This window comes from Thamnophis sirtalis, unplaced genomic scaffold (genome assembly GCF_051295495.1).
Source record: "Thamnophis sirtalis isolate CommonGarterSnake01/CBP01778 unplaced genomic scaffold, rThaSir2_p1.2 scaffold_8, whole genome shotgun sequence".
NCBI classification, from domain to species: domain Eukaryota; kingdom Metazoa; phylum Chordata; class Lepidosauria; order Squamata; family Natricidae; genus Thamnophis; species Thamnophis sirtalis.
The window spans coordinates 1,371,124-1,397,042 of record NW_028261388.1 but is presented as its reverse complement, the minus strand read 5'-3'; the positions used below and the strand labels follow the sequence as shown (position 1 = coordinate 1,397,042).

Below are 25,919 nucleotides of genomic sequence, written 5' to 3'. Positions count from 1 at the left end.
GATTTTGCAGTATCCTTCCCGTGCCACACCCACCAAACCACGCCACGCCCACCAGGCCACGCCCACAGAACCGGTAGCAAAAAATTTGAATTTCACCACTGCTTTGAATAATCAACTGTTGTAAGTCGAGGACTGCCTGTCATAATTTTGTCTGGCTGGAGAGCTTTCCCCAGGAGAGGAATATAAACACACCTGGCTACAGCACGGAAACCGCTTTGGTCGCACTGACCAATGATCTCTGGAGAGCCAGGGCTGGGGGGTGAAAACCTATGCCCCTCAGACAGGGCCCACAACTTGGGGGTCCTCCTGGATCCACAGCTGACTTTAGAACACCATTTGTCAGCTGTGACCAGGGGGGCATTTGCCCAGGTTCGCCTGGTGCACCAGTTGCGTCCCTACCTGGACCGAGAGGTACTTGCAACAGTCACTCACGCCCTCGTGACCTCAAGACTGGACTACTGCAATGCGCTCTACATGGGGCTGCCCTTGAAGAGTATTCGGAGACTTCAACTCGTCCAGAACGCAGCCGCGCGAGCGATTGTGGGTGCACCTCGGTACACCCACGTTACACCTATCCTCCGCGAGCTGCACTGGTTACCGATCAGTCTCCGGATACGCTTCAAGGTGCTAGTCGTAACTTATAAAGCCCTTCATGGTATTGGACCTGGGTACTTGAGAGACCACCTGCTGCCAATTACCTCCCACAGACCCATTAGATCTCACAGGGTTGGCCTCCTCCGGGTGCCATCTACCAGCCAATGCCACCTGGCTATTACCCGGGGGAGGGCCTTCTCTGTGGCAGCTCCGGCCCTCTGGAATGAACTCCCCGCAGGGATTTGGACCCTCACCTCTCTCCAGGCCTTCCGAAAAGGGGTCAAAACCTGGCTATGTCGGCAGGCCTGGGGTCGATGAGTTCCCCTCCCCTCTCGACATGTATGGTTGTGCGACTGTTGTCTACTTTTATTATTTGTATTTTGTCTTTTATGTTCCCCTTTTTTTTCCCCCTTGAATTGTTCGCCGCCCTGAGTCCTCCCGGAGAAGGGCGGCATACAAACAATAAAATACCAAATACCAAATACCTCTCAAAATAGCCGTTTCTGGGACGGAAGGCAATTTCCGCCCCCAGGAGGCATCTTCCAGCTGTGCCAGCAGAAAAAAAAAAACCACGTCACAGCCACAACTGCACGCAAGGGAGGTCCAAACAACGTAGGACAAGCAGGAAATTGACCCCAAAATTTGCAAAAACAGGAAACATCCGGAGGAAACGCAGAAATGCACAGGGGGCTGCAGAGAAGGAAGGAGAAAAGATTCAGCTTTTCCCGGATTTTTGCACCGGTGTGTGTGTGTTTGTGTGTTGTGAAGCCCTTTGGAATGCATGGAAACAAAGAAAGAAGATGGGAGATGGAGGATGGGCTGCAGATGGAAGGGAGGAATCAATTTAAAAAAAATAATGCAATTTTGCAAAACAAAGCAGAGAAAAAAACCCCATTTTTCTATAATAAATAAAATTATAGGGGGACCCTGGAGGTCATCCATCTGGCCCCTGCAGGCAATCCTCGACTTACGACCCCAGCGGAGCCCAAAACAAAGGTCTCGCTCATCAAATGACATTTTGGGGCTCCATTGGGGTCGTAAGTCGAGGACGCTGCCTTCTCAGCGCCTCCAAATCCCATCATCCTCTGCGCCGGGGTGACGACGTTAGCGCTCAAGCACCTTTTCCCCGCCCACCGACCGCAAGATGTAGAGGAGAGGTGGCGGGGGTGGTGGAAGGAAAGGTGGCTCGGAGCCAGGGCGCATGCGCTCTAACTGCGGGCGTTTGTTGCGGTCTACTGTCCGCTCGCGGCCGCCGTCGCTTCGCCGGGACTGGCTACGCTCGGCCGCCGTAGCGAGCGCGCGCCAAAGGAGGAATCGCGGCCTGACGTTGCCATGGCGGCGGTGGACGGTCGCGGAGGGGAAGGGGCGCTGTGGGGCTCTCGGGGCCCCGGTCGCCCCGCCATGGAGGACGAGCTTTACCTGGAGAACATCGACGAGTTCGTCACGGACCAGAACCGAGTCGTGAGTGGAGTGGGTGGGTGGGAAATCTGTGTGGGGTGGGGGTCCCACGGTCACTAAAAAGCTTCATTATTATTATTATTAACAAATAAATAAAATAAATAAATAAAGTTTAATTGTTGAAATGCGTTTAGTTGCTTTCCTGCGGCCCTTTGAGGCCCCCAACTCGAATCCTGCCTCCTTCCCACAACGTGCTCTACTCCAACTCCCATCATCCGCAGCGGGGATTGATAGGGATTGTGGTAGGCCGGGGGCCTCTTGAGGGGAGGGACGTGGGCGGCAAGCAAGAAGGGGCGACTCCCGAGACCCCGCGGGAGCCTTGTTGCTGCTGCTGCTCTGCAAGGGACTCCAAAGCATCCCATAATACCCTTGGCCTTCGGTCCTTCGTCTCCCCCTCCGAGGGTCAAAAGGGGAAGGGGGGGCTCCTCTTTGGGATTTTAGGGAGGGCAGGTCTGGTTGTGCATCTCTTCATCTGGGGATGGGGCTTATGTTCTCCCCCCTCCCCAAATCCACAGCAGCCCTGAACTCTGGATTCCCCTCTGGCATTAAGGAAAATAATGATAAGTGATCATAATAGCAATAGCAGTTCGACTTATATACCGCTTCATAGGGCTTTCAGCCCTCTCTAAGCGGTTTACAGAGTCAGCATATCGCCCCCCACAGTCTGGGTCCTCATTTCACCCACCTCGGAAGGATGGAAGGCTGAGTCAACCTTGAGCCGGTGAGATTAGAACCGCTGAACTGCAGATAGCAGTCAGCTGAAGTGGCCTGCAGTACTGCACCCTAACCACTGCGCCACCTCGGGGTGTGTGTGTGTGTAGTAAATGACAAAAAGAATGGGATGACTTCTCCAGAAAAGAAATATATAAACTATGCAATTGTACGTGTGTGTATAAACAAATACTATATGCATAGCATAGCTTTTGCTTTTGCTTTGTAATAGTGATGGTTTGGTAAGGGTAAGGGTATGGTACAGTGTGGTATGGTCTTTATTGTCATTGTACAAAAGAAATATAATGAAATTGGCTTTAGCCTCACTGGTGCAATCCTGGACACTAAATACAAACGACATAAATAGAATCCTACTCTACTCCACTCCACTCCACTCGATTCCATTCTATTCTATCCTATCCTATCCTATCCTATCCTATCCTATCCATCCACTATTCTATTCTATTCTATTCTATTCTATTCTATTCCTATCCTACTCTACTCTACTCTACTCTACTCTACTCTACTCTACTCTACTCTACTCCACTCCACTCCACTCCACTCCACTCCACTCCACTCCACTCCACTCCACTCCACTCCACTTTATTCTATTTTATTCTATATATTCATTTATTCTGTCATGTTCATGTAGTGTCTATTGGACGTGGTGACCCTTTGAGAGCTGCATGCAACAAAATTTCATTTTAATGTATGCCGATTAGCGTACCTACGAAGTGACCATAAAGTTATTCTGTGGTATGGTCTTTATTGTCATTGTACAAAAGAAATATCATGAAATTGGCTTTAGCCTCACTGGCGCAATCCAGGACACCAAATACAAACGACATGAATAGAATCCTATCCTATCCTACTCCAATCCGTTCCATTCCATTCCACTTCACTCCATTCCATTTTATTCTATTTTATTCTATATATTCATTTATTCTGTCATGTTCATGTAATGTCTATTGGAGGTGGTGACCCTTTGAGAGCTGCATGCAACGAAATTTCACTTTAATGTATGCCGATTAGCATACCTACGAAGTGACCATAAAGTTATTCTATGGTATGGTCTTTATTGTCATTGTACAAAAGAAATATAATGAAATTGGCTTTAGCCAACACTAGCCTCAATCCAGGACAACAAATACAAACAACATAAATAGAATTCCAAAGCAGGTAATCAGGGGAAAAAGGGGGGGAAAAACTAGCCATACGTTTCAACATGTGCGTGGAGTGATTGTGGTTGTGTTTAAGAGTCTGACAGCCCAAGGATTGAAACTACTCCTGTTTATATAGTAATTGTATTTATGCCTGCATAATTGCAGGCAAATCTCAAATGGCTTTCTCCAGCCATGGTTCAGGCTTCCCCCAAAAGTCAGCTGTGAGGTATAATGAACCATATTCTGAAGAATAACACATACAGCGACAGTCACCTGTAGCGGTGTCAGTCCTGTCTTCAAGCTGAGAGGTCAGGACTCCAGGACTCTTCCCAACGCAAGGATGATTGTAGTAGTGTTGGTTCAATACGTGGTGGCATTTTTTAAAAAAAATAATGACATGCATTCCTTTGCAGGTAACATATAAATGGCTGAGCTTCACCTTAGGAGTTCATGTGAATCAAGCAAAGCAGTAAGTTATTAATCTCTCTTGCCTGTACTTAGTAGCCCAGCCTGAAAAACAGAAGGACGTCATCTCTAATCCTCATGTAGTCCCCATGACCACAGTTGAGCTCAAAATTGAGACTGTTGCTAAGTGAGTTTTGCCCCCTTGTACAGCCTTTTTGCAACAGTTGTTAAGTGAATCACTGCAGTTGTTAAGTTAGTCACACAATTGTTAAGTGAATCTGGCTTCCCGGTTGACTTTTGCTTGTAAGAACCACAAACTGAACTGGCATCACCGAACAGCACAGTGATGTGATGTTCGGCTTAAAGACCACTTCATTAAGCAATGGAAATTCCAGGACTACATGTAAATAAGCTTTGTTACATGTCCATTTTAATTTGGGGCTATCTATCTTTGGAATGTGTTACCCTTTAGGGCAGGAGTCTTACCCTCAAAGAGAGGGACTGGCCCAAAGTCACCCAGCTGGCTTTCATGGCTAAGGCAGGACTAGAACTCACCGTCACCTTGGCCCAAAGTCATCCAGCTGGTTTTCTTGCCTAAGGCAGGACTAGAACTCACCGTGGAGGGTAGAAGAGAGAGGAAGAGAAGGAGAGATAGTAGGAGAGGAAGAAGAAGTGTGGAGGAGAGGTAAGGGAAGACGAAAGAGGCAAGGGAAGGTGGGTGGAAGGGAGAGAAAAAGAAGAAGAGGAGGGAGGAAGAGAAAGAAAGAGTAGGAGAGAAGGTAGGAAGGAGAAGAAAAAGGGTAGGAGTAGGGAAGAGGTAAGGGAAAGAAGAAGGGGATGGAGAGGAGGAAGGAAGGAAGTAGAGAAGGAAGGGAGGGAGAAAAGTAAGAGAAAACAAGGTGGTGTCTTGGCAGGTGTGAAGGATGATAAATAAAGCATTTTAAACTATACCTTATAACCTTTCAAATGGAATAATAATAATATAAGAATGGCAAAGAAAAAGAATAATTATATGAATGCATATCTATAACTGTATGTAAGAGAATAAATGACAGTAAAAAATATAAAGCATAATATAGGTAAATAATATTTGGTCATAAGTAGCTAAGTTTAAATAAAGAAAGTAATGTACATAAAAATGGATAACGAATAAGGAGATTTATGAATGAAAGATAGAAATGTATAGTAGGGAAAACACTAACTGCAAAGAAACCGATTCGGAACTGCGGTACGATATACGATGGAACTTCTTGTTCCTATGTTGTTTTTAAGTTATGTGTTTGTTTTTGTTGATGTGCTTATGTGTTTAAAATAAAAATTTATTAAGAAAAAAAACTCACCGTCCCCTTGGCCCAGAGCCACCCAGCTGGCTTTCATGGCTAAGGCAGGACTAGAACTCACCGTCTCCTGCTTTCTAGCTTGGTGCTGTTACCACTAGGCCAAACCGCTTTTCATTTTAGCTGTTTCATCTTGAGCTTCAGAGCTTACTTTGGATAACGTATATGCCAGTGTTTCTCAACCTTGGCGACTTGAAGTCCTGTGGACTTCAACTCCCAGAATCCCCCAGCCAGCACAGCTGTGCTGGCTGGGGGATTCTGGGAGTTGAAGTCCACAGGACTTAAAAGTCACCAAGGTTGAGAAACACTGGCATATGCTCTTGTTTAGTTTTTCAGCGGTCAGTTGTTGAAAATTTCCCAAAAAATTAATTGTCTGTTTTAATCTCGGCCTTTGCCCTCCTTTTTACAGGATGTTATATGACTACGTAGAAAGGAAACGGAAGGAGAATGTGGGAGCCCAGTTGCACGTCACCTATTTGCTGGCAGGGAACCTGGTTCAGAGCGGGCACACCGTAAGTCACAAAGGGGATTTCTCTTGCGATGGACATTTGATTTTAAATTTGGTAGCCGGAGTGGAAGCCGAAACCCAGCATTTCAGGCTTAAATCGCTTCCCTCAAAATGAGTTCTACCGATGCCCAGAAAACATGGGTGCCAGTTATATACCGTATTTTTCGGAGTATAAGACACACGGAGTAAAAACAAGTTTTTGCCTCCGCAGGTCTCCCAAACCCTCTGCGTCTCTCATTTTTTGGTGAAAAACGGGGCATGCAGAGAGTTTGAGAGACCTGCAAAGTGATCCTTTAGAGCCAAGGTGGCGCAGTGGTTAAATGCAGCACTGCAGGCTACTGCTAGATCAGCAGTTCAGCGGTTCAAATCTCACCGGCTCAGGGTTGACTCAGCCTTCCATCCTTCCGAGGTGGGTAAAATGAGGACCCAGATTGTTGGGGGCGATATGCTGACTCTCTGTAAACCGCTTAGAGAGGGCTGAAAGCCCTATGAAGCGGTATATAAGTCTACTGCTATCCTGGGAGCTTGTGAAAGGCAAAAACGGCCCATTTTTTGCTAAAGCGGGCCTGTTTTGGGCAAAAACAGGGCATGCGTAGCCTTTGGGTAGCTTGTAGAGTGCTCCTGGGAGCTGGATGGGGCAAAAACGAGCAAAAACTCGCCCATATTTTCACTCGTTTTTGCCTTCCCCGGCCTCCAGGAGCACTTTGCAGGCCTCCCAAAACCTTTGCATGTCCATTTTTGTGAAGGCGGGGTTTTGGGAGACCAAAAATGTTGTGTTCGGTGTATAAGACGCACCCATATTTTCACCCTCTTTTTTTGGGGGGAAAAGGTGCGTCTTTTATTCCGAAAAATACATTATGTTAGTAATCAGTCTTTGGGTGATAAGAAATATTTGCTGAAGTAATAAGCTGCCTTTTCTTTTTTTTAGTACCATAAGGTTGCAGTAGTGAGAGAAGATAAATTAGAAGGTAAGTTTGTGCAAAACTTCAAAAGTCACCTCTGAAAAATACAATGAATTCTTTTTCCATTGTTTTTTTTTAAATTTTCCCCACAACAACAACCATGTGAGGTGGGCTGGGCTGAGAGGGAGAGACTGGCCCAAAGGCACCCAGTTTATTTGCCCCACTTGTTTTGAGAAAACCTCCCTCCTTCCCTCCCTTCTTCTGCCTCCTTTCCAGCCTTGAAGTCCAAATTCTCCACAGTGGCCAGCGTGCACGTCTACAGCATCCAGAAAGCCCAGCTCAGGGACAGCAGCCCCCTCTTCAACACTGACTACGACATCCTCAAGGCGAATCTCGAGAACTGCGGCAAGTGAGTGAGTTTCTGGAAAGCCGTCGGCGTCACGGCGGCCGTTCTGAGCTACACATTGCAAGCTGACAGCCTGACATCAGTAACGGTGGTGGTGGTGGGGAGAAGCAGTGGGGCTGGGGGACGCAGGGAGGGAACTTACAGGAATCAAACCAGGGGTGAAATGCTACCGGTTGGGGCGTTAAAAACATAAAAAAAAGTTCCAGCGATCGTCGCACAGCTGATCTTCGGAACTTAAAAAAAAAAACTTTTTTAGCATTTTTTTACAGGTTCTCTGGAAACACGGGGGTGATGATGGTCCGTTTTTGCTCTCAGCAAGCCGAAAATGGAGGGTGGGAGAGTATCTGGTTTTGCTCCCAGCAGGCTTCCCTGAAGCCCGCTAGGCCAAAAACGGGACCCGGGGTGGGGGTGTTTGCTGAGAAAGAGAGAGAGAGAGAAGGAAGGAAGGAAGGAAGGAAGGAAGGAAGAAAGAAAGAAAGAAAGAAAGAAAGAAAGAAAGAAAGAAAGAAAGAAAGAAAGAAAGAAAGAAAGAAAGAAAGAAAGGCGGGAGGGACGCAAAAAGGAGAGGAAGGACGGACTACAAACCTGGTGTCAGCGTTCCAAGTATCATGTAGAATTAAATCATAAAATGAGCTGTTGTAAATCGAGGACAGCCTGTGCACTTTTGGCTAATCATGGGTCAGGAGCCTTTCTTTCTTAATGGACCAAGTTGGGACAGTCGACAAATGGATCTGGACGCGACTTTGCTGAAAACTGAAATTGTTTCCAGATCTTTGACAATTGAAACTGAACAATTTTCTCACTCAACAACATAAATTTTGGGCTCCATTGCGGTCATAAGTTGAGGACTTGCCTGTATTTAGTTCCATTGCTAACCGAAGGTGTTCATTCCGCTCCTAGATTTAGCGCCATTTGCTGTCCTGCCGCCGTCATCAGGTCTGTCGCTGAAGGCCCCCAGGCTGAGAACCCCGCCCAACTGCCCCCCCAGCCTCCACCTGCCACAAGTGCACTCCTCGCTCCCGCGCTCAACGGCCATGCTCCAGGCGCGTCTTCCAAGCAGCCCGCCCAGCCGATGAAAGGCATTATGGGAATGTTTGCGGCCAAAGCAACCTCCAAAACGAAGAACACCAACAAGGAAGCTAAACCGGAGACCAAAGAGACGCCCAGTGTAAGTTTTCAAACTTGAAATACCATACTTTTCAAAGTATAAGACGCACCGGAGTATAAGACGCACCAAGATTTTGAAGAGACAGATTTTTTTAAAAAAGGTTTCGCACTCTGCAGACCTCCCCAAAACAGCCTGTTTTTTGCAAAAACCGGCCCGTTTTTTGTCCAAAAAAGGACATGGATAGCCTTTAGGAGTCTTCCAGAGTGCTCCTGGGGGCTGGGGAGGGGCAAAAAGGAGTAAAAAAGGGCCTGTTTTTCGTTCATTTTTGCCCTCCCCATCCCCCAGGAGCACTCTGGAAGACTCCTAAAGGCTATGCACGTCCATTTTTGCAAATGGGGTGGAGTTTCGGGAGACCAAAAATGCTGTATTCAGTGTATAAGACGCACCCAGATTTTCACCCTCTTTTTTAAGAGAAAAGGTGCGTCTTATACTCTGAAAAATACAGTACTTGGCGGAAGAACCAGGGCTGGCTGGGGAATTCTGGGAGTTGAAGTCCACATACCTTCAAGGCGCCCGCAATTGAAAAAACCCTCATCTAGAGAAAATGCAGGTAGTCCTCGATTTACACGGGTTCATTTAGTGACCGAAATTACAACAGCGCTGGAAAAAACGACATGGCCATTTTTTCACACTTACGTTTACGACCGTGGCAGCATCCTCCGTGGTCAAAATTCCCACTCTTGGCCACTGACTCATTTATGACGGTTCCAGCATCCCGTGTGTGTGTGTGTGTGTGTCGCACGATCCCCTTTTGCGACCTTCTGACCAGCAAGGTCAATGGGGGAAGCTGGATTCGCTTAACAACCGTGCTACTCACTTAACAACTGCAGCGATTCACTTAACGACGGAAGGAAAAAGGTTGTAAAATGGGACAAAGCTCACTTAACAAACGTCTCACTGAATAGGAATTTCGGCCTGAGTTACGTCTGTGCAGGCTTGGCCATCTCTGCAGTGGTTTTAATGATTTTTATATTGTGTTTCTGGAATATCTTCTTTTTTTTTTCTTTTTTTCTTATTTTTATTACATAGACAACAATGGGAAAAGGAGAAGGAAAAAAAAAGGGGGGGAACCCCATCATTACATACAATATGTCATTTGATCACAGGTGCATCCCTACTAAGTTTATACATCCCATATCTTTTTGTTGTATATTTAATAAACACCACAATAAGCTAGGGTTGTTGTTTTTTTAAAGGAGGGTGGGAGGAGGGGGAAGCCAAAAAGGACAAAAAAGACAAAAAAGTCCCAAAAAGAAGGGGGGGAAAAAAAACCATCATCACATGCAGCATGTCGTTTGGTTACAGTTGTTTTAACCTCTGCATCTTCAAATAATATTTACCGTCTCAGATATTTCATCTAATGTAACTAAAGGCCTCATTTTCATTCTACAATATATATTCAGTTAACATTAGCATTATTTCCCCCCAGAAAGTATACTTCTATTCATTGTTAACCTTGCATTTCATACCTTCAAACAGAGATCTTATTCCTTCATTTTTCAACAAGGCGTCGCTGCCAAATATCTTCTTTTCTAACTGCCTTTTTTAAAAATTTCTTCTAGGCTTCGGTGACCAACAGCAAAGCCGCAGCGAAAGGAAACATGCTGAACAACTTCTTTGGCAAGGCAGCTGTTAGCAAAGAAGGTGAGCCCCTCTTTGTATTTCCCCCTCCATTGTAAGCACATGAAGTCCTCGACTTACAACGACTACCATTGAGCCTAAATGGTGTATTCCTAAGCAGGACAGTTGTTAAGTGAGTTTTATCCCATTTGGCGGCCTTTCCCGCCACACATGAAGTGAATCACTGCATGGTTCAGCTAGCAAGACGGTTGTTAAGTGAATCCGCCCCCCCCCCCCCAATTGACTTTGCTTGTCAGACGGTCACAAAAAGGGACCACGTGGCCCTGCACTGCAACTGTCAGAAATGTGAGTCAGTTCTTAAGCTCCCAGATGTAAATTGTGTGACCGTGGGGTGTGGCAATGGTCATAAGTGTGAAAAAAGGACATAGGTCATTTGGGTGCTGTTGTAATTTTGAACGGTCACTAAATGAACTGTTGTAAGTCGAGCCAGAAAAGAGCCAGTTGCCAAGTGTGCGGATTTTGCCCACGTGACCACACAGGGAGGCTTCAAAAGTCGTAAGAGTGAAAATCCTTCATAAGCTGTTTTCAGTGCCAGTGTGACTTCGCACAGTCACTAAATGGATGGTTGTAAGTCGAGGACTGCCTGTTCTAAAAAAAGATTGAACATTGGTTTTAATTGGAGGCAGCTTCCAAATAGCATCCAAGAGTGAATCAGAGTCCAAGGCAAAAAGTTCCTCAAAGTTCCACTTTATGAAGAGAGCCACGTTGGCACATCTGGGAAAACCTGAATCTGAAAGTTTCCTAGTTTTCCCCACCCAGCTGAAAGTTCAAGAACTTTCCCCCACGCCCACAAGCCCACCCCATAGTCCAATCTCCCACTGCCACGCTGGCAGCTTCCACCCACCCAGTTCCGCTCAGGCGCAGAGGTGCAGAGACAAAGGATGACCTTGGCTTTCTAGAAAGAATGTTGTTATGGCTACATAGCATCTAACCCCCTTCCATTTTCCCACCATAGAAGATGCATAGCAGAATAATAGAAAGTGTGGCAGGCCAAAGACCCAAAAGGAAAGATGGCTTGCAGGCCTGACAGAGGTTGCTGCCATGGGTAGTTTACAGGAATGAACTCACATGGGTTCATCCTCCATGAAGGTATTTATCCCACCTTGATCATCACATGCTGACTTTCCTATTTTCCTTGCTTCTGTGCAGACAAAGCCAGCGCTGAACCCGAGCAACAGAAGGAAGAGCGATCCGCTGCCAAGCCCCCCGTTTCTTCCACAGACCCAAAGCCTCCTCTTAGTCCTGCTGGCCATGAGAAGGCCAGCAAGGAGGCCGAGCCGGCCAGAGGGCAGCAGAGGGATAAGAAAAGGTAGTGGGTTTGTGTTTCCCTCGCTGACTCAGGCTGCGAAGAGTTGGCCTGCTTCAGTCAATTGTGTGGTTCATTGCTACATATATACCGGCATTTCCCAACCTTGACAACTTTAAGATGTGTGGACTTCGATTCCCAGAATTCCCCAGCCATCATTTTTTAACTCCAGCCTCCAGAATTCCCCAGCCACAATGTATGGACTTAGCAATAGAAATAGCAGTTCGACTTATATACCGCTTCATAGGGCTTTCAGCCCTCTCTAAGCGGTTTACAGAGTCAGCCTATTGCCCCCAACAACAATCCGGGTCCTCATTTCACCCACCTCGGAAGGATGGAAGGCTGAGTCAACCCTGAGCCGGTGAGATTTGAACCGCCGAACTGCAGATATCAGTCAGCTGAAGTGGCCTGCAGTCCTGCATTTAACCACTGCGCCACCTCGGCTCTTCTGGGACTTCAGCTCCCAGAATTCCCAGCCATCATTTTTGAACTCCAGCTCCCAGAATTCCCCAGCCACAATGTATGGACTTCAACTCCCAAAATTCCCAGCCATCATTTTTGAACTCCAGCTCCCAGAATTCCGTAGCCACAATGTGTGGACTTCAACTCCCAAAATTCCCAGCCATCATTTTTGAACTCCAGCTCCCAGAATTCCACAGCCACAATGTGTGGACTTCAACTCCCAAAATTCCCAGCCATCATTTTTGAACTCCAGCTCCCAGAATTCCACAGCCACAATGTATGGACTTCAGCTTCTAGAATTCCCCAGCTACGATGTGTAGACTTTACCTCTTAGAGTCCCCACGTTGGACTTCAGCTCCTGAAATTTCTGTGGCCTAAAGTCCATAATCAAAGCATTGATTTTGAACTCCCAGATCCCCCCCTCCCCCCCTACAGGATGCATGGATTTTGACTGCCAAAATTCCTCAGCCAGCAGATGAGAATAGCAATAGCAATAGCAGTTAGACTTATATACCGCTTCACAGGGCTTTCAGCCCTCTCTAAGCGGTTTACAGAGTCAGCATATCGCCCCCAACAACAATCCGGGTCCTCATTTCACCCACCTCGGAAGGATGGAAGGCTGAGTCAACCCTGAGCCGGTGAGATTTGAACAGCCGAACTGCAGAACTAGCAGTCAGCTAAAATAGCCTGCAGTGCTGCATTTAACCACTGCGCCACCTCGGCTCTATATGCGGTTGGGAGGGAGAGGAAATAATTGGAAGAATAGCGTGCCTTTAAAAAAAAAAAAAAGCAATTCAGCTTAAGGTTCGCTTTCCTCCAATTTTTAATGGCGGCTGAAAGTTGTAAAATCTATTTTTAAAGGAAAACCTAACTTCTACAAAGAGTACTTAGTTCGGGAAGACTTTAGGTGATTCTCCACTGAGCTATTTTATTTCATTTTAAAAGCTCAAATAAGAGTTTGTTCTCTAGCTCAGTGTTTCTCAACCTTGGCCACTTGAAGATGTCCGGACTTCAACTCCCAGAATTCCCCAGCCAGCGAATGCTGGCTGGGGAATTCTGGGAGTTGAAGTCCGGACATCTTCAAGTGGCCAAGGTTGAGAAACACTGCTCTAGCTTGTCACAGGGGGGCTGTTAAGTGAGTTTTGACCCATTTCACGAGTTTCCTTGCCGCGGTTGTTAAGTGAATCGTTGCAGCTGTTTAAGTTAGCGGGGTTGTTAAGTGAATCCGGCTTCCCCCTTTTGCGACAGGCAAAAGGGGGAAATCACACGACCCCAGGACACTGCAACCGTCACAGATATGAAAACTGCCAAGCGCCAAGTTCTGATCATGTCATCACAGGGATGCTGCAACAGTGTGGAAAGCAGTCATAAGTCACTTTTTTTCATTGCTGTTGTAACTTTGGATGGTCACTGAGCAAACGGTCGTAAGTCGAGGAATACCTGCTTTGGCAAAGCTTTTCGTTTTTCTTCCTTTTCCACCAGAGCAAAGCGGGCGGACGCATCTGATGAGGAGGAGAAAGGAAGCAGGCGCTTAAAGAAGAAAAGGCGTCGGATCAAACCGCTTCATTCGGACAGCAGCGGTGGTGAGGAAGGTGAGAAAGAGGTGGGACACTTTAAATCGGGGGTCTCCAACCTTGGCCACCTTGAGACTTGTGGGCTTCAACACCCAGAGTTCCTCAGCCAGCCTCCAACCTTGGCCCCTTTAAGACTTGTGGACTTCAACTCCCAGAATTCCTCAGCCAGCTTTGCTGGCTGAGGAATTCTGGGAGTTGAAATCCACAAGTCTTAAAGGGGCCAAGGTTGGAGACCCCCCCCTGATTTAAACCAATCCTTGAAGCCAATTTGAACCCTCGTAAATCTCTCGCTGGGCTTCCCGACCTGCGGAAATGTAGAGGCCTCCTGAGCAGCCTTTGAAAATGGAGAACAAAAGGCTAAGCCATAGAAACGATACAGAAAACGGACAAATAATTTTTTCTCTTCTTGCTACGGTAGAACTTCCGAGCCTTCATCCATCAAAAAGTCATTGTGGGAGATTTTCCGAGCCAAATAACAGGAAGTTCTCCATAATTTCCCAGAAATATTCTGCCAACCGGTATAGAGGTGGATAATTTAGATGGAGGATCCATTAATCTTATCAGTGGTTTCCTAAGGGATCATGTCAAGCCTTTGGTATCGGAGGCAAATGGTCTATGGACTACCAGTTATTAGAAAAACTCTTTCAAGTAAGTTTGCAAGTTTAATTTTATTTATAGGCCGCCCAAGGAGTCCGGGCGGCTTACAGAAAGGGGAAAGAAAGGAAATAAAAGAAAATAAAACTAAAATAAGACAAGTTAAAAAGTAAGCAGGGCTAGTAGTAATTATTATTAGTTTTTACGCTTCTTTTCAAGGTAGGGCAAAATTTGACTAGTCGCCACGACGTAAAAACGATGTTGGGATTCTAGAAAGAGTGCAGAGAAGAGCAACAAAGATAATTAGGGGACTGGAGGCTAAAACATACGATGAACGGTTGCAGGAACTGGGTATGTCTAGTTTAATGAAAAGAAGGACTAGTGGAGACATGATAGCAGTCTTCCAATATCTCAGGGGTTGCCACAAAGAAGAGGGAGTCAAACTATTCTCCAAAGCACCTGAGGGCAGAACAAGAAGCAATGGGTGGAAACTAACCAAGGAGAGAAGCAACTTAGAACTAAGGAGAAATTAACCAGTGGAACAACTTGCCTCCAGAAGTTGTGAATGGTCCAACACTGGAAGTTTAAAAGAAGTGATTGTATTGCCATTTGTCTGAAGTGGTGTAGGGTTTCCTGCATAAAAGCAGGGGGTTGGGCTAGAAGACCTCCAAGGTCCCTTCCAACTTTTTTTTATTCTGCCCTGTGCTGAATGCCACTCAGTGTTGCTGACTTAACGCAACGAGCCAGTTTCAGATCCAGAGATTACTTTGTGGCTACTTCCTGACCAAAACAGAATTGCCCAGTAAAAGTGGGCTGGATAATCTTTACCCCAATGTTTCTTTGGCATACATTAAGGGCATCGCTCAGTGTGAGGAAGCAGGGAAGGGATCAATACACCCAAAAGCCATATCCTGCTCCTCAGCCGGAGACGCTCACAGAGTCCTTTGTTGACACGCAGAAGGAAAGGAGACAGCTGAAGTCCCACATGTGGCAGCAAGTCAAATGTAGAAACTTGTTCCTTCTTGCAGACTCTTCCTCACTGGCAACTTCGGAAGACACCCCTCCTGTGCCAGCTCAGAAGCCTCGGACTCAGCCGGCACCTAAACCCCTGGAGGTAAATATGCCTAAGTGTAACGTTCCCGTGGTTCGCCCATGAGGCCAATGTTGAGAAAAGACAGGACACGATCTTTCTCGGGATGGAGCGACCCAGATTGGGGGTCTGAGAGCCCCTTTTATTGAGATAGGACAAAGGCAGGAGGAGCAATAGCATGTGGTTATAAACAGCCTGTAAAAGTACAATTTCTAATCTACTGCTCAGGGAAGTTCTGTCTATATATGGTCAAATCCTGGGCGTCATTGGTAGGGCACATCTCAGGATGTTATGTTATGAACTGTCAGGATGTTATGGGGTTTTAGGAGTTTGTTTTCTCCTGTGTGGTTCAGCGTGGCTCTGCATGCCCCGTTATCCAGGGAAAGGCTGATGACTTCAGATATGGGAGACATGGAAAAAATAACAGCGAGAGGAGACAAGACCTTGTAAAGTGAGAAACAGAGACAAAAGTTGTGAATCAATAGAAGGAGAGAGATAAGACTCATACAAAGAGGTTCTCAGGATGTTATGTTATGAACTATCAGGATGTTATGGGGTTTTAGGAGTTTGTTTTCTCCTGTGTGGTTCAGCGTGGCTCTGCATGCCCTAGTATGAACTAGGCCATGGAGGACACACACCTACACAAGGAACTATAATACAACACCTAAGCACCGGTGTGTGGGTGTGAGAGAGGAAGGAAAGAGGAAGAAAAGGGGAAAGGAAGAAAAATGTGGGTGAGACAGAAAGGAAGCAGAGCGAGAGGAGAGGATGCTGTTCTACATTTGCCATCCGCCCACAGTGACCGACGATTGTGCTTGGCGTCTTTTTTTTTTTTAATAAAAACTTTTTTATTCGATAAACATTAAAAACATTCGACAGACTATTGAATGGATTGACTATATACAAAATAAATACGGGACCAAGAAATTCCAGTTAGCCTATGCTTAAGATCAGGAATGATTTAAATTGTTCAAAGTTAGCTTAGCAAGAAGAAGCTAAGATCAATGTAGAGATGTTATTAATTTCTTTATTTCTTTTTTCTCAATAGATTTTAGACTGTGTGTGTTAAAAATCTATACCGTGTACGGGTTCTGGGAAGCAGGGGGGGGGAGGACGAGGGGGGTCAGGGTGGAGGGAGGGAGGGATATACATTAGGCTAGACACGATGTGTTAGATCTCAATGCAATGTGACTTCACATGTATACTGTTTTTCTCTAATTTTTCTTTAAAAATAGGATAAGCCAAATATATTAACACATAGTGGAAAGACACCGAGGGGAGGAGGAATAGGAAAGAAGAAAGATGGGTAGAGAGGGATGGGGGAGAGGGTGGGGGGGAAGGTGAAAGGGAAGGGGGGGAGTGGATCCGGAGAGAGGAGTGGTAGAGGGCGAGGGGAAGTAGGGTAGAGGGGGATGATGGAGGGAAGATAGAAAGTTGGAGGGTGGTGGAAGAAAGAGGTGTATGGAGAACGGAAGAGATATATTGGGCTTTTATTTTCTGGGGCATTGTCGACAAGAGGAATTGATGCAATTACTGTTTAATACTGTATGGGGTATACATGTGAGTACCGTATATACTCAAGTATAAGCCGAGTTTTTCAGCCCACTTTTTGGGATGAAAAAAGCCGCCTCGGCTTATACTCGAGTCAGTGAAAAATTTGCCCGAAATGGAGGAGAAAAAGGGGCGGGGCCATGCCGCTGGGTGACGCTCGTGAATGGCCCGGCGCCCCTATGAGTTTCCCCTCCCTCTGTGTCAGTTTGCCGCGCAGCGCGCACCGCACCATCCCCCCTCCTCACGTTCTAATGTAATGCAGGGCTGTCTTACGATTCCCCTTCCTCCCCCTCCTGCCGCTCTGCAACGATGTCCCACCTCCTCCTTGTTATGGCAAGCAGCCACATAGCGATGTCCCATCTCCTCTGGTACAGTGATCCAATGATAGGAATCACTGTGCCGTGTGTCATAGGAGGCGGGACATCGCTCCCGCGGCTGCACGGGACATCATCATCACAGCGGGACATCAGCATCATGAGGTGAGTGAAGTATTTCATTGAATACACCGGTATTGTGTGATAATAATTTGTTATCCAGAGCAAATTTTTACAATGGCTACTCTATATTTAATGGGCACAGGCAGGCTGTATATGTTATTCAATGGGCAATGGCATTATTGGTATCTATTTTTATTTTTGAAATTTACCGGTAGCTGCTGCATTTCCCACCCTAGGCTTATATTTGAGTCAATAACTTTTCCAGTTTTTTGTGGTAAAATTAGGTGCCTCGGCTTATATTCGGGTCGGCCTATACTCGAGTATATACGGTATATACAAATGAAAATGAAAATAAAATATACTAAAGAACCAAAAAAAAAAATTCGACAAGAGTGCGACATTTCTGGCATAAACCTTTCCGTATATAGTGATTAGATCTTACAACAATTACATTTGATATCCATTACGGAGGTCAGAGATGGCGAACCTTTTTTTGGCTCGCGTGCCATAAGCGGGGGGGGGAGCGCAGGGGTGGTGGTGGTGCGCGGGCGTGCCACACCCATAATGCAATGTGTGACCCTCCCCAGTGCGCATGCGCGAACTACAGGCGCTCCCCCCCCATTTTTTGCATGCTCTTTTCGCCCTCCCCAGGCTCCAGAGGCTTTATAAGAGCCTGGAGAGGGCGAAAAGAGCCCCCGCCCTCCCCCCTGCCCTCCCCCCTGCCCTCCCTCCTGCCCTCCCCCCTGCCCTCCCCCCCCCGGCACCTGGAGGCCCTCTGGAGGCTTCATGAGCTTCCCTGAAGCCTCCGGAGCAGTCAAAACAATCCTCTGAGCAAACTGGAAGTGCGTTCCTGACCTTCCGGTTTGCCCATAGGGGTGGGTTTTTGCGCTCCGGAGGCTTCAGGAAAGCTCATGAAGCCTCCGGGGGGTGGGGGTGGGGGGGAGGCTCTTTTAGCTCCAGAGGCTTTATAGGAGCCTGGGGAGGGTGAAAAATGGCTTCAAGAAATGGCGAATTCAGCTGGCCAGCCTCACATGCCCTGATAAATGGCTCTGCGTGCCACCTATTTGCCATCCTTCTGGAACGAGCTCCCCGTGGAGATCCGGACCCTTACTACTCTCCCGGCCTTCTGCAAAGCCACTAAGATCTGGCTGCTCCGAAGGGGAAGTAGGGTAGAGGGGGATGTTGGAGGGAGGATGGAAAGTTGGAGGGGGGCGAAAGAAAGGGTGTATGGAGGGTCGAAGAGGTACATTGGGTTTCTATTTTGGGGGGTATTGTTGACAAGAGGAATGGCTGTGTTTATTGTTTAATGTTATATGGCCCCGGTTATGCACAGTATATATGTGACTGTACGAAAATGAAAAAGGAAAATAAAAACACATTTACAAAAAGATCTGGCTGCTCCCGCAGGCTGGGGGGCTGTTGGAATAGCCAGCCCCACGGTAACTATGTATTTTAAATTGTTGTTTTGTCTATTTGTCTATTCATCCCCTCCCCTTGTTTATTGTAAGCCGCCCGGACTCCTTCGGGAGTGGGCGGTATACAAGACCAATAAAATACAAATACAATCCCGGACATAGGTGTATGTAGTCAGTTGATCCTTTATTTTATATAATTACTAATCATGCACTCTTTTTTTTTATATGTTCAAAAGTTTTATTTTTTTTAAAAGAAACATTTCATCATTCCTCAATCAGTAAGACATCGGAGTACAATTTTTTATGTGTCAAAATAGTTCTAGTTTACCACCAAATTCTTGTCTAGCCTAATGCATACCCCTCCCCCCTCCCCCCCAACCCCCCTCCTCCTCCCCCCCCCCCGACTTCCCAGAACCCGTACACGGTATGGATTTCTAACAAACACAGTCTAAAATCTATTGAAAAAAAGAAATAAAGAAATTAATGACATTCTGCATTGACCTTAGCTTCTTCTTGCTGAACTAACTTTAAACAATTTAAATCATTTCTGATCTTAAGCATAGGCTAACTGGAATTTCTTGGTCCCGTATTTATTTTGTATATAGTCAATCCATTTTTTCCAGTCTCGTTTATATCTCTCGTTTGAATAGTCCTTAAGATATGCCGATATTTTAGCCATCTCGGCTAAGTTTGTGACTTTCAATGTCCATTCTTGGATTGTAGGCAAGTCTTCCTTCTTCCAGTATTGCGCCACCAACAGTCTTGCTGCCGTTATTAGGTGCAGAATCAAGTTACTCTCTACCACTGTAAAGTCAGTACATATACCTAGTAAAAATAACTGAGGAGTAAACTTTATCCTTCTTTTAAAGATATTTTGCATAACCCACAATATTTTTATCCAAAATGCCTTAACCTTTTGGCAGGTCCACCATATATGATAATATATAGCATCGAGAGAACCACACCTCCAACATTTAGGCTGTACATTCGGATACATAGAAGCCAACTTTTTAGGATCTAAGTGCCATCTATAGAACATCTTCTAAAAATTTTCTCTGCTTGTTGAGTATGGTCAAATAGGGCAGCAGGGTCTCCTCACTCTCTTTCTTTCTGCTGCCCCCTTTCAGGCTTCTGTGGGAGTGAAGAGACGCAAGCGGAAACGGGTCTTGAAATCCAGAACTTTTGTGGACGACGAAGGCTGCATTGGTAGGTAGCTCATGGGGGTCCGGGCACAATAAATCTCAGTGCCGTTGTAACTACAAACAGTCACTAAACAAACTTTTTTACCTGCACAGCATTGTTTGCTACGGTGCTACAAACGACCCCTAGTCCTCCTTTTCCTTAAACTAAACATCCCCAATTCCTGCAAGAGCCTCAAAAGAGCCGAGGTGGCGCAGAGGTTAGGGTGCAGTACTGAAGGCCACTTCAGCTGACTGCTATCTGCAGTTCAGCAGTTCAAATCTCACCGGCTCAAGGTTGACTCAGCCTTCCATCCTTCCGAGGTGGGTGAAATGAGGACCCAGACTGTGGGGGCGATATGCTGACTCTGTAAAGCGCTTAGAGAGGGCTGAAAGCCCTATGAAGCGGTATATAAGTCTCAACTGCTATTGCTAAGTGATGTTCTCTTGAGAGCGAGAAAGAAAGGGAAACTCTCCGGGTCTTCTCCCTGTAAACCTGTGTCTCCTCTTGTTCCCAGTGACGGAAAAAGCCTACGAGAGTCAATCTTGCACGGAGAGCGAAGAGGACGTCCGCACGAAGCCCGCCGCAGCTCACAAGGCCCCTGTTGGCCCCCCGAAAAAAGACCCCAAAGAGGAGAAGAGAGGCACCAAGAAAGGGGGGCTGGCCCCCGGCAAGGCCAATAAGCAGGCCTCCATCATGGGCTTCTTCCAAAAGAAATGACTCTCCGAGGATTTGCAGGATTTGAGCGAACCTCTCACATCGGAGGCGTGGGATTTGCTCCGTAGCCGAGGTCTCGGGATCCAGGCGGTGGGACTTGGGAAGCTTCTGATCCTGAAATTAGGTGGGACGCTGGGCGCTGGACGACTTGCACGGGGCAGCCAGGCGCTTAGGAGTTTTTGACCGAAGACCGTACGCCTTCCTCGATTTTTTTTAAAGCTTTTAGAGGCTGGTCCTCCACAAATGGAGGTACTCCACATCTTGTGCTCAGAAATTGAACAGCTGTCCCTCCTTCTCAGGGGCGGATTTGCAATCCCTTCCTGGAAGGGATTGGGAGGGGGGGTCCTCTTTGGGGCCATGTTGCCCCCTCGTGGCAAGAGGTCCGTGGGGTCTCCAGCCTGAAGAAGCCAGCAGAGATGCCTCCAAGAAGATCCAGGCGATCTCCCTTTCATGAAGCCCCATAGAAGGCCTCATGATCCCGCAGGACTTGTTTCCAAGAAGACCCCCACCCACCCCCAACGAAATCTCATCCGCTAGGACTTGCAGCTGGAAACATCTGGGCCCGCCCTCTTCAAGGCTCTCCACTGCCTAGCCCAGCAAGACCCCTCTGTTCTCCAGGAACAATGGCCAAGTGGAGATGGTTGAGGGACACTTTGGTCTTCTAAGAAGGCCGCCTACTGACTACTGATTCCTTCAACGGAACCCTCCGGATTCCTCAGATCTTGCTTTGGATCCAGGAAAGATTTGACCCCAGCCTCAGAAAGATCCTCCAGCATGGGAATCAGCCACGGCTGCCTCCCTTTAAGCCCCCTACTCGGATTGGTCATTGCAGATTCTTCATAATGAGAAACCTTTCAGGATTGGTGCCGTTGGGGTAGAAGATGCTAACTACTTGTTTCCCAACATGGTTACACAAACCAGTGGCCATGGTTCCCCCCCTCTCCAAATAATGTGCCTTTGGCTTGGACCCTCTTTGGGGCGTGGGGGGGGGATGTACAGCAGCCCCTCCCACAAACTGGGATGAAGAGATGCGTGAAAAATTGGCGGTCTTTTTGCTATTTTGGGGCAGGGTCTGCTTAAGAAATTGGCCGTTGTTATCGAAGGAGAACACTTCTGGATTGAAAGGCCCGACTCCAAAGAAATGAAAGATCTACAGAGGCCTCACTTGTAGGTACAACAGCCAGCCCTACTCTGGACATTGTCAGCTGCTTGGGACAAAAATCACAACTGCCTCTCGGATTACCATTTTCCGGCCCTCTGGCGTGTCTCTTCCTTTCCAACTTCTCCGGGAGTTTTCCCATAAGTGGGTAGTGTTATTTCCCCAGGTTTTGTCCATGGGAAAATTATCTCAATAGGGGAGAGGAAAAGGAGCGGGAATTCGGGTCGGATGTTCCCGGGCTCCTACACCAGGCAAGTGTCGTACAAACACACACACACACATACCCCAGATGGGCACAGTTCTAGCGGTGGCTGGGGTGATTTTTGCAGCTAAATAACGGTAGTTGGGTTACAGGCCCATGATGGCGAATCTGACCCATGTGCCAGAGGAGGCATGGAGAGCCCTCTCTGTGGGCACATGCCCCGTCGCCAGCTGCTCTTTTGGTTTCCAGCACGCACATGCTTTGTCTTCGTGGGTTAGGGTTCGGGCTGTTTTCAGGACATTTTTGGCCCAAAGAAACAGCCCGAAAAATGCCCCAAAAACGGGCCATTTTCAGGCTGTTTTTCACATCAAAAATGGCCCCAAAACAGCCAGAAACAGGCTGTTTTGGGGACCCTTTTCGGGGTACGAAAATACCCTGAAAATGGGCCAGAAACCAGCCTCTAAATGGCGCCCCAAACAGGCTATTTGGGGGGGGGGGGCATTTTCAGGCTGTTTTTCATGCAGCTTTCTGTCCATTTTTTGGGGCCAAATGCGGCTGAAAAATGGCCCAAAAACAGGCATGAGCCAGCAGGTCAGCTGGCCTTCAGGTTTCCAGTGCTCTGGTGCATTCTCATGTGCATCCGTTCCAGTTTGGGCACTGGGGGGGGGGGCGAAAAGGTTGGCTGCCACTGTTACCGGCTACCCTGCAACAGGTGCTTTCCGGGAAGAGATTCCCCCAAATAAACTTTCCTCTTAAACTTCCTGATGGCTTTCTTAGAATGAATTGTCTTATTTGGTCGACTGGAAGGCCGAAGGAGAAAACTTTCGACCTTTCAACTAAAATGTATTTTTATTTTGCACAGCAGTTTCGGCCTGAAAAAGCTCCATTCCAGCTTTGCTTCTAACAAGTTTCATCCCTTGCTGGAAAAAAAAATCAAAAATTATCCCAAAACTATTCAGATGGGCAAGGAATGTCTCCTGTCCTGGTTCGATCAGCTTCCGGGTCAGTGTTTCCCAACCTTGGCAGGTTTTAAGAGGGGTGGCCTTCAACTCCCAGAATTCCCCATTTCAAGCAGAGCCGGCTGGGGGGATTCTGGGAGTTGAAGGCCACCCCTCTTAAAACCTGCCAAGGTTGGGAAAAAACTGCAAAGCTGGTGGCTCGCTTTACAATGAATGCACCAGGGCAATAACAACACAGCTATTTTTGGGGTGCGCAATTGTCAATTTCCTATCAAGAACCAGTCTGTAGTGTTAACTCCAGTTTTATGTGTCAAAATACCAGGGCAGGAAGTGAGTCTGGGGGAGAATTATGGGCCTCTGTTGTCTGAGGTTAACAGACCTTGGGGTTTCCCAAGTTTCCCCTCTTTATGTTTCTTAAAATGTCCCCCCCCCCAAAGAAATTTACACTGGAAAAGCCAAGTTGAATAAAGAGATGCTCTTGTATGCTACTTCCCCCCCCCTCTTAATTTGCGTTTTGTTTAGGATTTATGCAGTGCTGGTTGATCAACCTTCCATTCAATTTTGAAAGTTTCCCTCCCAAGTGAATACTTCAAAAGCGAGTCCACCCATAGCCGCTTTCATTATGTTCATTTAAAAAAAAAATCCCATTTTAAACAGAATAACCAAGTTGGAGGGGACCTTAGAGGTCTTCCAGTCCAACCCCCAGCTTAAGGCAAAAGTCTTTATGCCATTCCAGACAAGTGCCTGTCCAGTCTCTCTTCTTAATAACCTCCAGTGATGGTGGACCTACAACTTCTGGTGGCAAGCTGTTCCACTGCTTCATTGTTCTCACCATTAGGAAATTCCACCTTAGTTTGCTTCTCTGTTTGGTTAGTTTCCATCTGTTGTTTCTTGTCCTGCCCTCTGGTGCTTTGGGGAATAGCTTGACCCCTTTCTCCTCTGGGGCAGCCCCTCAAATATTGGAAGATGCTCTCTTGTCTCCCCTGGTCCTTCTCTTCCCTAGACTAGCCAGGCCCAGTTCCTGCAACCGTTCTTCGTATGTTTTACCCTCCAGTCCCCTCATCATCCTGGTTGCTCTTCTCTGCACTCTTAAGTACAGCTGGAATTTTTTATTTATTAAAGAATAATAAGTATTATTCTTATTTCTTGATAAGAAATGTCAGATCTTGTCAGAGAGAAATGTCAGAGATACAATCAAGAACTTTGAGTTTAACCCTTACTAACTGCATGGCCACATCCCTAACCAGGTGGTCCTGAATTTTGACCACAGTTGGTCAGGAAATTCATTTTTAAGTGGCGGGTCATTAAGGGAGACATCGCACAGCTACGTTAAAAGCACAGCCATTTTTTTTCAGTGGTCATTAAGCGGACCACTGGTCATTAAGCACGATCTCATGATGGCACCTAGCTTCATATATTACCCTATCCAAGGGCAGCCACTTGAAAAACATCTGGGCGAAATGGCTGCCCATGCATTGAATGTAAGTGTGTGTTTGTGTGTGTTATGTGTGTGTACATAACAGGTGTGTATCGTACACTACTGTTGACCTCACCCCCCCTTCCTAAGAGGTCTGTAAGGGGGTGTGCATAAGTGCACCAGTGCCTTCCGTCCCTGTCCTAATGTTCCCTTGTTTTCGCATTCATTTCATGTATTCCTAATCATGTCTACCCTTATATCTGTTATTTAATTCATGCTTGAAGAAATAAATAAATAAAATACCTATATCCATCCATCCACCTACCTACCATCTTTCTCTTTCATATCTATCTCTATCCATCCATTCCTGTCCTAATGTTCCCTTGTATTCGCATTCATTTCATGTATTCATAATCGCGTCTATCCTTATATCTGTTATTTAATTCATGCTTGAAGAAATAAATAAAATATCTATATCCATCCATCCATCCACCTACCATCTCTCTTTCATATCTATCACTATCCATCTATGCATTCCTGTCCTAATATTCCCTTGTATTCGCATTCATTTCCCATATTCATAATCATGTCTATCCTTATATCTGTTATTTAATTCATATTTGATGAAAATAAATAAAATATATCCATCTCCATTCATCCATCTATCTACCATCTCTTTCATATCTATCTATTCTGTCTGTCTGTTTATATCCATCCATCTCTGTCCTAATGTTCCCTTGTATTCGCATTCATTTAATGTATTCATAATCGTGTCTATCCTTATGTTATTTAATTCATGCTTGAAGAAATAAATAAATAAAATATCTATATCCATCCATCTACCTACCTACCTCTTTCTCTTTCATATCTATCTCTATCCATCCCTGTCCTAATGTTCCCTTGTATTCACATTCATTTCATGTATTCATAATCGTGTCTATATCTGTTATTTAATTCATTCTTGAATAAATAAATAAAATATCTATATCCATCCACCTACCTACCATCTTTCTCTTTCATATCTATCTCTATCCATCTATCCATTCCTGTCCTAATATTCCCTTGTATTTGCATTCATTTCCCATATTCGTAATCATGTCTATCCTTATATCTGTTATCTAATTCATATTTGATGAAAATAAATAAAATATATCCATCTCCATCCATCCATCTATCTACCATCTCTTTCATATCTATCTATTCTGTCTGTCTGTTTATATCCATCCATCCCTGTTCTAATGTTCCCTTGTATTCGCATTCATTTCACGCATTCATAATCATGTTTATACTTAACATCTGTTAACTAATTCATGCTTGATAAAATACATAAAATACATAAAAATAAATATGCACATCACATTTCAATGAAAATGCATGGGATAAAAAATATAAAACCCCAAATATAAAGGTGTTTATAAGTATAACCTATTGTCATTGTACTTAAATACAACGAAATTGGTTTTAAACTCACTGGTGCAAAATTATAACAGAAACGAAAAAAGAAAGGGGGGAAAAAAAACTAGCGTGTGCATGGAGTGATTTATCGATTTGGGTTCCAGATGTA

The 25,919-nt window shown here is 46.0% G+C and overlaps 1 protein-coding gene across 1 annotated transcript; it reads left to right on the top strand.

Moving 5' to 3' along the window:
- Positions 1–1,877: 1,877 nt before the first annotated feature.
- POLD3 (DNA polymerase delta 3, accessory subunit) lies at positions 1,878–20,938 on the top strand. The gene is made up of 12 exons (XM_087720940.1): positions 1,878–2,055; positions 4,340–4,395; positions 6,078–6,180; positions 7,105–7,144; positions 7,355–7,487; positions 8,385–8,652; positions 10,215–10,296; positions 11,443–11,602; positions 13,544–13,653; positions 15,258–15,343; positions 19,850–19,928; positions 20,419–20,938. The coding sequence occupies exons 1-12, from the start codon at positions 1,927–1,929 to the stop codon at positions 20,619–20,621; spliced, it is 1,449 nt and encodes a 482-aa protein (XP_087577066.1). The 5' UTR covers positions 1,878–1,926; the 3' UTR covers positions 20,622–20,938.
- Positions 20,939–25,919: the final 4,981 nt, after the last annotated feature.